The sequence below is a fragment of the Dasypus novemcinctus genome, chromosome 10 (assembly GCF_030445035.2).
Source record: "Dasypus novemcinctus isolate mDasNov1 chromosome 10, mDasNov1.1.hap2, whole genome shotgun sequence".
Lineage (NCBI taxonomy): Eukaryota > Metazoa > Chordata > Mammalia > Cingulata > Dasypodidae > Dasypus > Dasypus novemcinctus.
In genome coordinates, this window is record NC_080682.1 from 23,327,996 (window position 1) to 23,341,878 (window position 13,883).

The 13,883-nt window shown below is 35.6% G+C and overlaps 1 protein-coding gene across 1 annotated transcript; it reads right to left on the reverse strand.

The window, feature by feature from the left end:
* Positions 1–11,685: 11,685 nt before the first annotated feature.
* On the reverse strand, positions 11,686–12,633 carry LOC101417643 (olfactory receptor 8K5-like). The gene has a single exon (XM_004484679.3). The coding sequence runs from the start codon at positions 12,631–12,633 to the stop codon at positions 11,686–11,688; it is 948 nt and encodes a 315-aa protein (XP_004484736.1).
* Between the last annotated feature and the right edge of the window lie 1,250 nt (positions 12,634–13,883).

Below are 13,883 nucleotides of genomic sequence, written 5' to 3' on the forward strand. Positions count from 1 at the left end.
AGTGGAAAACTTTAAAATACGTTTGTTTTTATTGCATCAGAAATAAAATTTTCATCTATTTCAATTTAATGAAATAATTTGCTAGTTATGTGATATGAAAGTGAAAATTGATCCTATATTGAATGCTATATGTGAAAAGCATTGTGTGATTTTTATCTGACACAGTTTAAAGGGAAAGATTAGTAGAAGTTGGCTTATCTTCAGCTTCTAAAAGTGCTGAAGTTAAGCCAACAGCTTACATTTATGTAATGTATGGTGACTTCAGCTTTTCTGTTCAGTATTTTGAACGTGAGATCATTTTCAAGGCTCTGTCTTTTAACAAAAGTTCAGTGTTTTAAATTAAGTTTAATAAAGTAATACATGTGTGAATTAAAAATTTTGAAACAATTAGAATTCATTTAATAATTATAGAAGATGTTATTAAAACACAGGAAGGCTAATTTTCTTTATCCAAAGACTGTGAATATGGCTTTGCTACCACAATTACAATTCTGAAATTGAGGACCATGTCCACTTTATCTATGTAGTTGAGGTTGTCTCTGTTTTCTACTGAGCCTCATTCTACTATCATCTGTCTCTGTTTGAAAACTGTGTTTCAAGCTTGCATTTCCTGGGGTCTGCTATCTTAGAATTTTGCTATACAATAGAACATGCAGTGGATTGAGCAAAGGAGTTCATATTCCAACACTGAATATAACACTTAGATGTCTTCAATGTTTTGCTAAGAATTATTCTCGAGTTTATTGAGTCTGTCTCCATTTTCATTTTCAGTTACTCTCACCCTTTTAAGAGGTCTGGATTCTTATATATGCCCATTCTTCTGGTACGGGAAAGAATATCTAAGATCTATTATGAACATCTTAGAGTGTACATTTTAATACCTTCATTTAGGGTAACTATGAGAACACACAGGGTACAGAGGTAAGCAAAGCAATGGCTGAGTTAGAAATTATTTTGGGTTAAGGGGTTTTCTGTAACTGTGACTCATAAAAAGCATTCTCTTTGTCAGTCTACTCAATCAGCTTTTTTTATCTATTCTGAAAGTCCCGACCCAGGAGTAAATAGCACATGTGGAAAAACAAAAACAATGAAAGCCTCAAAGCTTTCATAAGAAATGTTTATCTAAAATGTTTTGCCAGTTTATCAAATTTTGCATGGTGCATACTTGCACTAATAGTTTTATTTATCAAATATTCCATAGGACATACTCTAAAAACTTTTGTTGTTTATCTGAAATTCACATGAAATGAGGTCCTATATTTCATCTGGCAATTTTATTTTCAATACATTCAATTAGATGAAATAGGTGATAGATTTTTCAGATTTTTCTAACTTTATCTTAACTTGCAGTATTCAAATGTCTATAAAAGTTAAATCTAATAGATCTGTGCCATATGAACAGTTCACAGCATTTAAAGCTTTAGAAACACCATCGTGCTCCCAGGGAACCCAATCAACAAAGGATATAATGAATCTTAGTGATGGACTTGGAGAAATCAGCTCTCAGTAACCACAGGAGTATCTACAGTTAAAAGCCAGGAGTCAGGGGAAGATACCAAGACCCCAGCTATCATCAGAATGAAAGACAATTCTTTTTAACCCACCTCTAATGAAGAGTCGATTTTCTTCTCACACATTATGTTTCCTTTTCCTTTGGTAGTAAAAATTTATGGTTTTCCTCCCCTTTTGCGATGTTCCCTGAGGAAGCAGCATGTAATTCATTGATTATTCCCGAATCATCAGAGAGACTGAAAAACAAACTTAATGTGTCTGCTAATTATGTAGGACACCCTACATATTCCTCAGTGAGAAAAGTTATGTAAGGGGCAATTCAAGGAAAGGAGACAAACATGAAGGATCTATACAGTCCCATGGAGACACATATATAAAGGCACTTATTCACTTAGAATCAATGACTAAAGTAACAATGGAATAACAGATAAGATTGTCAGCACAATCTAGTAAAACTGGAAAAATGCAGTCTTGAAATAGTAAATGAAACAAATTATTTCATAGGACTTTTTAAAAATTTGTCATTGAAAGACAAATATGTAGTGGGCACTAAGTTAACAGTATAACATTAATACATACATGTGAAATATCCATTACTACTTGTAATGTAACCAAGATCAGGTTAACTCTGTCATTTTTCTGAAGTCACACAATAAAGAACTAAGGGATTATTAGCTCTTTCCTGGTCCAGACTTTAAATGAATACAATATATTCCTTAACCTTTGATATGACCAATACATAACAAGAGAATAGGAAAAGCTCCTATTATAGTATTTCCTGAACTGAGATTCCACCACTTTTGAATAATGTTGATATACGTTGCATTTGATTTTCTGTATATTATTTTCTTGGCTAAATATAGCTTAATTCTTTCTCAGTGATATTATTGGTGGATATTTGAATTTGAGGCTTTTATGATACAAAGTCCATTATAAACATTCTTATTTATGGACATATCAACTAATTTCTCTTTGTTGTATGGCTAACAGTGGAATAACTGGGTCTTGTATATATATATATATCTAAGGGTAGATGTAAATCTTATGTTACATTAAAAAAACTGCCCACTTTCACAATTTACAGTAACATTTTAGGAGGGCAACATAAGACAGGCACGGTCACCTCAACTAAAACTATTGAAGTGCTTTTGCTGATTTTACATCCCAACAAAGTAGGAGAAACTCACTTGCTCTTCATCTTTCTAATATGTGAAGTGTAGAGGCTTTGTTCTTTTCCCCTTAATTATGCTTTGGAATTTGTGTAAAGGAGTATCTCATTATGATTATCTCTTATATTTTCCCACAGATTAATGATAATGAACAGTTTTCCATGTAATTATTGGCTGTTAATATATATCTTTTATCTTAAATGATCTAAATGCTATGCCTAATTTTAAATTGGGCTTATATTCTTTTTATTGATATTTTAGATATTTAAATATGTTCTCCTAATAACTTTTTAAAAAGATTTATTTAATTTTACCTCCCCCCTTTTCCATCTGCCCTTGCTGTCCTCTCTCTGTATTCATTTGCTGCACATTCTTCTGTGTCTGCTTGTCTTCTCTCTAAGAGGCACTGGGAATCAATCCAGGGATCTTTCAACATGGGAGAGTGGCACTCAATTGCTGTAGCATCCTAGGATACCAGGTTTGTTGTGTTTCTCATTGTCTTTTCTCTGTGACTCTTTTTTGTTGCATTGTGTTTTTGTGTCAGCTCTCCGCATGGGCCAGCTTTTCCACATGGCCAGTTCAAATTTACCAGGAGGGCCCGGAACTGAACCTGGGACCTCCCATATTGTAGATGGGAGCCCAATTCTTTCAGCCATATCCACTTCTTAACTCCTTTTTTCATAAGCTTACATTGAAATATACAGGCATGAAAGAGAGATATTACAGATTTTTTCCCAAACTCCACAATAAAACAAATATCGCAATAAACAGTATATTTGTTTTCCCAGTGCACGTAAACATTATTTTTACATATTTTATTCTATTAATATAGCAGTATGTCTAAAAAAACAAGGGAGATTCTTTAATTAAATCTACTTTACTACTAAAAAATGCTGTCTATATTTGTACCTTCAGGGATCAATAATTTATTTTGCTGGTCGAAGGTCTTGCCTTGATTTTTAAAAATTTTTTATTTTTTTTATTTTTAAAGATGCTTTAAAATACATAAAATGTTACATGGAAAATGTAGGGTATTCCCATATTCCTCACCACCCCCCCCCCAACACACACACACATTTTCCCATTAACAGTATCTTTCATTAGTGTGATACACTTGTAACAATTGATAAATACCTGTTGAAGTGTTGCTACTAACCATGGTCTATAGTTTACATTATGGTTTACATTTTGCACCACACAATTTTATGGTTATTATAATTTCATATTCACAAAAAGAATCCTTGTAAATACAAGGATTAATATCAAGGTTACAGAAAAGTTGAATAAAAATTATAGGGACCTCCCACATACCCTACCCCATCCTCCTCACATATTCCCCATTAATAACATCTCACAAGAGTAGGGTACACTTGTTAAAAATGATGAACAAATTCTGAATTATTGCCACTAACCATGGACAATGGTTTTCATTATAGTTTACATTCTGTAAGATACACTTTAGTAGATTCTAACAAAATGCATAATAGCTTGTATCTATTTTTGCAAGATCATGAAGAACAATTCCAATGTCCTAAAATGCTCCATGCTCTGTCTATTCTTCCCTTCACCTCCCCTCTGAAACCCACGGTAACCACTAAGTTTCAATTTTGGAAGAACAAGATTAATAATTATATGCATTAGTATTTAGGGTTTTAAATATTGGTTCATTTTCTTTTCTTAGGCACTGCCTATGTTGTCTAGAGACTCATCTTCTACCTGAGAACACAGCATTGCTCCCAAGGGTGGGACTTTAATATTTCCTTGTTTATTGTGTGTATCTCCACCCACTGAAATAACACCTTATGACAAGATGAACACTTTCATATTCCACAGAAGCACGCCCCAGGTGCACCATATCCTACAAATCCCCCCACCCCAGCTCTCTTCATCAGTAACCATCCTCTGCTGTATTTGCTAAAGGAACATTCCCACCATTGTAGTTCTAACCACAGACTTAGAATCCCCCAGGGTTCACCTTTTCATTCCTCCAGCCCTCTACCCCAGTTCTATGAATAGTCCAACCCAACACCCCACCCTGCTCACCCTCACATTCCAACACCATCAATCCCTGTTACATCCCTGTACCACTATCACCCCCATCTGCTGAAAAGCCATTCATCCCACCTTATCATATGTTTTGCCCACATTGAGCATAGGCTCAACATACTCTACTCACTTTCTGTCTCCTGATAACCTATATTCCAGGTCTAACTCTCTGAGTCTGATCAGTATGCTTGGTCATATCAGTGAGATCATGTTATATTTGTTCATTGGTGACTGGCTTACTTCATTCAAGAGAAGGTCTTCAAGAGTCATCCATGTTGTTGCACATGTCAATAGTTATTCCTTCTTACAGCTGAGTAATATTCCATTGCATCTATATACCACAATTTACTTATCCATTCATCACTTGATGGATACTTGGGTTGCTTTCAACTTTTCTTGCCTTGGTCTTGATGGCTCCTGACTGATATGGGTGGTGATTGTTGAATGTTGGGATAGCTATAGCAATTTTCAAAAATTAAGAAATGAAAGGACAACAGTTTCAATTGAGGCACTGAATGACCCTTTCATGAATGATTTCTCTGTAGCATGCAGTACTGTTTTACTAACAGTAGAGTTTCTATCATAATTGGAGACAATCCTCTCAAATCCTGCCAATGCTTTATATACTAAGTTTATATATTATAAATCCTTGTAATTTCAACAGTGTTCTCAGCATCTTCACCAAGAGTAGATTCCATCTCAAGAAACCACTTTTTTTGCTCATCCATAAGTAGAAACTCTTTATCTGCTAAAGTTTTATCATAAGATTGTAACAATTCAGCCACATATTTGACCTCAAATTCTAATTCTGGTTATCTTCCTATTTCTACCACACCTTCAGTTACTTCCTTCACTGAAGTCTTGAACTCTTCAAGACATCCACAAAGGTTGGAATCAACTTCTCAACTACTGTGAATGTTGATATTTTGATCTTCTCCCATGAATCACAAATGTTGTTCATGGCATTTTGAATGGTGAATCCTTTCCAGGAAATTTTCAATTTACTTTAGCCAGATCCTTTAAAGGAACCCTTTCTTTGGCAGTTATATCTTCATGCAATTCATTTCTCCCATAATAAGTCTTGGAAATGACAAAATTTCTCCTTGATCCTAGTGCTGCAGAATTGCTATTTGGAATGAGGCATGAAGACCACATGAATTTCTTTGTACTTCCCCATCAGAGCTCTTGAGTGTGCAGAATTAATACTTTGAAGAGAATCTTTTTTTACCGGGCAGTAGTTCTCAACAGGGGCTTAAAATGGGTCCAGGAATCAGAGTGGAAATGGAAGTGGCATCACTCACTATTACCCTAGTGATCCACTAGTAAAAATTTGCTGCCCGTCCCTGTGACCTTAGGCTCTGCTGTTCTAAAAGTTTTATTTCCAAAAGGAGGAGTGCATCCACCAGGAGATGTAACAAAGATTCCATTGAACTGGAAGTTAAAACTGCAGTCATGCCACTTTGAACTCCCCATGCCTCTGAATCACAGGCAAAGTTAGGTGCTACTGTACTTGCTGGTGTGATTGATCCTGATTTTGAAGAGGAAGTAGATCTGCTACTACAGAATAGAGGTGAAAGAGAGCATGCTTGAAATATAGGAGATTCCTTAGGATCACTGTTAGTGTTATCTTCCCTTGTGACTAAAGTCAATGGAAAACTGTGACTACTCAATTGAGGCAGAGCTATTAATGGCCCATAAGCTTCCTGAATGAAAGTTTGGGTTACCTCAGAATGAAAAGAACTATGATCCACTGAGTTGCTTGCTGAGGTTAAAAGGAATATAAAATCAGTAGTGGAGAGAGTTAGTTATAAATATGAGCCATGACTTTGTGGCAAATTGCAGAAACAAGGTTTGTAAATTTTATGGTAATTTTTCCTTGTTTTGGTACAAGTATGTTAATATATAATAAATAGATTTGTCTTTATCCTCATATTAAATAAGTTATATTAACCTTACACCATGGTATTCAAGTTATGGGATATAAAGATAAGAGTGAATCAGGAAGCAGACTTGGCCCAGTGGTTAGGGCATCCACCTACCATGTGGGAGGTCTGTAGTTCAAACCCCGGGTCTCCTTGACCCGTGTGGAGCTGGTCCACGTACAGTGCTGATGCACGCAAGGAGTGCCCTGCCACGCAGGGGTGTCCCTGCGTAGGGGAGCCCCATGCACAAGGAGTGGGCCCCATAAGGAGAGCTCCCCAGCACAAAAGAAAGTTCAGCTTGCCCAGGAATGGTGCTGCACACACGGAGAACTGATACAGCAAGATGACACAACAAAAAGAAACACAGATTCCCATGCCACTGACAACAACAGGAGCAGACAAAGAAGAACATGCAACAAATAGACACAGAGAAAAGACAACTGGGGCGGGGAGGGGGGGAAAGGAGAGAAATAAATAAATAAATCATGAAAAAAAAAAAGGGAATGAATATCAGCCAAGGACCTGCATCCTCTTCTAAGGAAAAAGTTAGTGCATTTCCAGATGTTTGCAGGACAATTGAATTATATTATGCAAAAATACATCTATATTATTATATCTACTTAGAAATGTAAGATGGTTTAATTAGATATGTATGGGTAAACCTGACAGGAGGTGGGCAGTGATGGTTATTTACGTGTGCTATCTGGTCTAGGGTATGGTGTGCTGTTGTTTGGTCAAGCAAGCAACACTGAGTGCTATTGTGCAGGTGTTTCATGGATAGACTTAAATCATCAATAAATAGTTTACATCTACTGCTGGTTGTATCTCTAAACAACAAAGGAGATTGACTTCAGGCCTGAGAGGAATCTGTTCATACAATTATCTGTAGGGCTTAAAGCAAAAATTGAGAATTTCGGTAGATGGAAAGAATTTCTATCTTTACTTCAGCCTGCATGGTTTTTCTGGGAAATTCAACATCACCTTCACTGGAATTTCCAACTTGTAGCCTGCCCCACTCAATTTGTATTTGACAATCCCCATAGTCATGTGACCCAATTTCTACAATTAACTTCCCAAGATGTGTGTGTGTGTTTGTGTGTGTGTTACTCAGGGGATGCCTGACTACTTCACCCTATGACTTGGGCAATTCCACTACAAGATATTATACACATTGACATTATTGAAAATTGAAAACAAAGTATTCAAACCATCACTTGTACAGGAATGTTCATACAAACCCTTTTGAAAAAGTCAAAAGACTGGAAAAAAACACAAATGTTCACCAACCAATGAAGAGATGAGCTAAATGTACTGTTCCATACATTACTATTCAGCCATATAAAAGAATGAAGGATGGCACATGGTGGATGAACTTTGAAATTATGATGCTGAGTAATAGAAGTCAAATGCAAAAGGTCATATATTTTATGATTAAATTTATATGAAATATCCAGAATAGACAAAACCATAGACACAGAAAGCAGATTAGAGTATGCCAGTTGCCTGGAGAAAGGGGAATGAGGAGGGATACTTAATTAGTGGAGAGTGTCTCCTTTGGGGGATATTGGAAAGATTTTGGAATTCATGGTGATTATTGTGCAAATTTATGACTGTACTAAACATCACAAAATTGTATTCTCTATAATGATTTTTTATGTTTTGTGATTTTCTCTTCAATACAAAATTATTATGTATGTCCATTTAACCTTTTTCATGCCAATTGTTTATTAATGACCTATTTATCAAATGCTTCTCTTGATCCTTTTCATTTGAATTCTAGGATTTTCAGAATTGTTTTATATTGTGAATAATCTAATAATAAAGAAAGTATCAATGAGGACACAGATTTTGGATTTGGCTATTGAAAAAATAGTTATAGATTAAAAGAAAAGATGGGTAAAAATAATCCAATGTGCTTTTTATATTACTAATCAAGTTTTTATTTCATCAATTTTTCATATATATATGAAATAAAACTCTTGAGCTCCCATTTTCTCCTTTTGTTGATAGAACACAGGTTTTAATTTTATAAACAATATTCAGATCATTATATTTTGCATTCCTGTAAATATAATATATAATACATATATAAAATTTACTCTGCATGATACATATTACTATTATACTATACTAGCAATCCAATTTATAACTTTCCATAAATCTCTATTTTTGATATAAAGGTGTTAAAGAGATAAATAAATTTCTAATTATTTTTCTTTAGCTTTTCCAAGATTGATCGTTGCACTGATTCCTCTGTTTTGATTTTTTACAAAATATGGAATCTCTTTATTTATGATGATCTTTTTGTTAGCTCATTGGTGGGGATTATATATATTTTCTAACTCTATCAGATAATATTTGATTTCAAGGAAGTGATGGAAAAAATGCACATTATCTGTCATAATATTTGTATTTCTCTAGATCAGTAGCCTGTATACCTGGGGTGAATAGGTCAATATCAAGAGGTAGAACAAGGCTTGTCAGCATTATATAAAACTTTATTTACATGTTTGTTAAACAGTCATCTTATTTAGCAGTACAGATGTTTTTCTTAATAAACTATCTATGCCAGACAAGGAGAACAAAAACTGTGCTTTATCCTTAATTTGTATAAATTATGGCCCAAGACTTTCTCTTGTAACTACTTTTCTGATTATTTGGCAAAATATGAAAAAGTATGAAATATGGGAATATGTTTTGTTATTTGTTAAGTTTTTTGGAAGTGAGAAAACTGCAATTATATAAATATCTATCTCCAAATGTTTGTAAAGCAAAATAATGGAAAAGGGTGTATAACTTCATGAGAATGATATTTAATTTATTAGAATTTGAATCACCTTTCTCTTATATATAGTCTATTAAAGAATAGTATTATTTTTCACATGATTAATTCCTGAGATTTTTTTGGGTGTTTGGTAAAAAGACTTTTTATGCTGGATTAATTTTTTCTATTGGCATGTTTTTCTTTCTTCTTTACAACATAAAATTTTCCAAATCCAATAAAATTAGAATTAGAAAATGTGCTTATATTTTCCATGGTTTTTATAATAGATCTTCCTCATCATGTTTGTCATCAATGATCATGTTTAATAAAACCTTTAGTCCTGCAATTGACATCCTAAATCTTTCCTTTGTACCCTTCCATTTGTTCTCCACTGTGTTTTAGCTCATTTTTTACTTCAATTATTTTTAAAGATACATAAATCATACAAGATGTTACAATAAAAATATAAGAGATTCTCATATACCCTACTTCCCACATCCCCCACTCCTCCCATGTCAACTTTTTTCATTAGTGTTGTACATTCACTACATTTGATGAGTACGTTTTGGAGAATTGCTACACAGCATGGGTTATAGCTTATGTTGTAGTTTACACTCTCTCTCAGTCTATTCCATGGGTTATGGCAGGATATATACATCCTGCATCTGTCCCGGCAATATCTTTCAGGACAAAGCCAAATCCAGAAAATGCCCCAATATCACACTTCTTTTTCCCTTTGCCTGCCTTCAGCAACTCCCATGGCCACTGACTCCACATCAATGGTATAATTTCTTCCATTGCTAGAGTCACAATAATTCTGTAGTAGAATACCAGTAAGTCCACTCCAATTCATATTTTATTCCTCCATCTTGAGTATCCTGGGCTGGCATTGTCCACTCCACCTTTAAATTGAGAGGGGGCTTAGATCCCACATAGCTGATGGATGGAATTCTTCTGCTTGCAGCTGTAGGCTCTCTCGTGTCCCTGGTGTGGTGGTTGACCTTCATCACCTCCCTGTTAGTGGACCTGGGTAAGTCAACGAACCCGAGAGTAGGTGTTGCAAATCTACTAAGTCTCAGGGCCCAGCTGTCAAATAGTCCAGAAATTCAACTATTCTGAGCATACACTAACCCCAGTGCAAACTACATGTTCAGTAAAAGTGACAGAAGAGGCATGTGTAGAAAGGTCACATCTGAGTCCAAATCCATCACACTTAGGAGCACAAATTCTAAATTAAGATCCACTGGCAAGGCACCAAACTCCAGAGCCATCTATGTGATCATAGGACCTAGATGTTTCCTTAACTCTCCAGATCACCAATACCTAGGGTTGTCTCTACTTTAGCTATCTCTGATTCTGATGATATGTTCATAAACGCATCCACTCTGATGACCTCCCAACTCATTTTGAAGTTTTTAGCCAAATAAACTCATTTGCATTTACCATTTCCCCCTTTTATTCAAGGTTTTTTCTCATTGCAACACCAGCTGGTGCTTGGCAGTAATCCCTAAGCTCCATGGAGGCTCATCGACGGGAGACAAGTCCCACACCGGTGGGAAGGTACTGCATCTACATGCTGAGTTTGTCTTACAGAGTGGTCACATTGGAGCAACAAGGAAGTTCTCAGGAGGTAACTCTATGCACCCTGCACCTCCATTGCTTTCTTTCCTAGCTACTCTCTGTGCATTTGGCCCATGAGAATCAGCATGCAGGGTACTAAATATCATGGAAGGAGGAAAATGAAATTAAATGAGAACTGATAAAAACTATCAAGTTTACTTCAAACATAGATAAAAAATTAAAAAGATTATCACAGTAGAAATGACTGATAACAGGAAAAAAATACTTGATGGTGTCAGCAAGAAAACAATATAACTCTTTATCTTTGTTTGCATGGCTGTTTTAGATTAGAAAATGTGATTAAAATAAAATTGAGGAGAACTCTGCCCTTAAAAGTAACTAACAGAAGCAAACACACAGTATACTGATATAGATTATACTAAGTTTTCACTGGTGGAAGGGTGAGGTTCTATGGAAAACATAATGTCATATCTAATCACAAGAAGGAGTTTTGGGAAAGAAGGAACGCTTAAACTGAGAACTAAAATATAGGAAATAAATAGACTGATGCGGAGGAAATCCTTTTTTCTTTTCTGTGCCTTATATTGAGACTGTGCCTAAAAGCCAAAGAGAGAATAATTATGTGTATTAGAAATATTATCAGGTAACATCTGGCTTTGCTATAATAATGTATTAGAACATTATTTTATATTTAATATTGGATACAGCATTTGCATGGATTTCTAAAGACTCTAAGGAAGGCATTTTTTACCTCCTTGTTCCTTAAACTGTAAATTAGGGGATTAAACATGGGGATAATTAAATCATAAATTACAGCGGTTATTTTGTCAGTGTCAAAAGAATGAGCAGACATGGGCTGCACGTACATAAATAGTAGAGTTCCATAAAACACAACCACCACTGTCAGATGAGAACCACATGTGGAGAAGGCTTTGTTCCTGCCTTCAGGAGAATGCATTCGAAATACGGCTTTGAGGATCAACATGTAAGACACTAGGACTACTAGCAGGGAGGAAAACAAGTTAAATGCTGAAAATAGTATGATCAACAATTCAAGTTCGATTCTGTTTGAACACAGAAAGGGTAACAAAGCAGTATCATCACAGTAAAAATGATTGATGATATTAGAACCACAAAAGGTTGAGGTACACATCTTAATTGAGATCGTCAGAGACTGAAAGGTGCCGCAGAGGTAGGTTATACCCACAAGCACATGACAAAGTCTCTGGGACATGGTAACATTGTAGAGCAGAGGGTTACAGATGGCCACATAGCGGTCATAGGCCATAGCCAACAACATGTAAAGTTCACTGACAATAAACATAATGAAGAAAGCCATCTGTGTGGTACAGGCATAATAGGAAATGGTATTTTGACCCATGAGAAAATTTACCAGCATCTTGGGACAAATGACTGTGGAATTGCCAAGATCAATGAAAGCCAGATGTCTGATAAAAAAGTACATAGGTGTGTGAAGGTGGGAATCCACCTTGGTCAAGATGATCATGCCCAGGTTGCCCACCACTGTGACAATGTAGATGATGAGAAAGACCCCAAAGATGGGGCCCTGCAGCTCAGGGAGACTAGTAATTCCCAGTAGAACGAATTCACGCAGCACTGTCACATTCTGTTGGCCCATATTATCCAGTTATCTCTTCTTGAAAGAAACAAGGCAATGTTATTAGCTTCATGTAATAATATATAAACATAACATTTATATATATCATAAAGAATATATCTTCCTAGTTTGTGATAGAAAAATAATCCTGACATCACCTTTTGAAGCTTAAATAATGGTAGAATCTCTATCTCCAAAAACAGAGGGATCCATATGAAAACAATTACACACTGACAGAACAGATTGAATTAAATTATAGTCAGCAACGTTTGGAGCATTTCCATTGGTAACAAAACCATATAGCTGTTAGACAGCTCAGGAATTTGGCACCTTGTCAGTGGACCTTACTTTGGAGTTTATGCTCCCCAGTGTAGCAGAGTTAGAATCATTTATATGCTCTCTACACCTGGCTCTCTTATCCCTTTTACTTGAACCTAAAATTAGCACTATATTTGATAAGTATATGTCCCAGATACTTAAATCTCTGATCCCTTCATATGCCAGTTGAGCCTTAAATTTCAGCAGAGTTGCAACACCTACGCACCAGTTTACTGGACTCACCTAGGAAAACTAACAGGAGAGGGTGATGGACAACACCCACCCCAAGGAACAGAAAGTTTCTGCCACTGCAGCTAGATAGCTCCATCCATCTGACTAATGGCATCCAAGTTCCCTTTTAATTAGAAGCAGAGTGGGCAACATTATCCCTAAATCCTCAAGACTGGGGAATGAACAATAGACAAGAGTGGACTAATAATATTCTACTATAGACATTATTATTCTAGCAATGGAAGACCATAAAGGCAGTGGTACTCATTGGTTCTGAGGGATGGGAGAGGGAAGAATAGGTGTAATATGAGGGCATTTTCGCGAATTGGAGTTGTCCTTTATGATACAGCAGTGATGGATATAGGCTTTTGCACATTTTGTTATAAACTAAAAATTGTGTGGAATAGAATGTAAGCTACAATGCAAAATGTAATCCATAGTTAGTAGCAATATTTCAATATGTGTTCCTCTATTGTAGCAAATGTACCACATGAATGTGGGATGTTGCTGATGTGGGAAAGTGTGGAATGGGAAAGGAGTGGGGCATATGGGAAGCCTTTGTATTGTTTATATAATGTTTCTGTAATCTAAACCTTCTTTAAAAATAAAAAAAAATTATAAAAACTAAAAGAATGAAAAAACATATAGCTGTTAATATAGATACACTAGACTCTCTTTTATCTACAAGATGGCATCTCAATTTTTCTTTATGCATTTCGTAT

What these genes read in the sequence shown, in the direction of transcription:
- LOC101417643 (XM_004484679.3), bottom strand. Translation starts at nt 12,633, where the DNA reads ATGGGCCAACAGAATGTGACAGTGCTGCGTGAATTCGTTCTACTGGGA.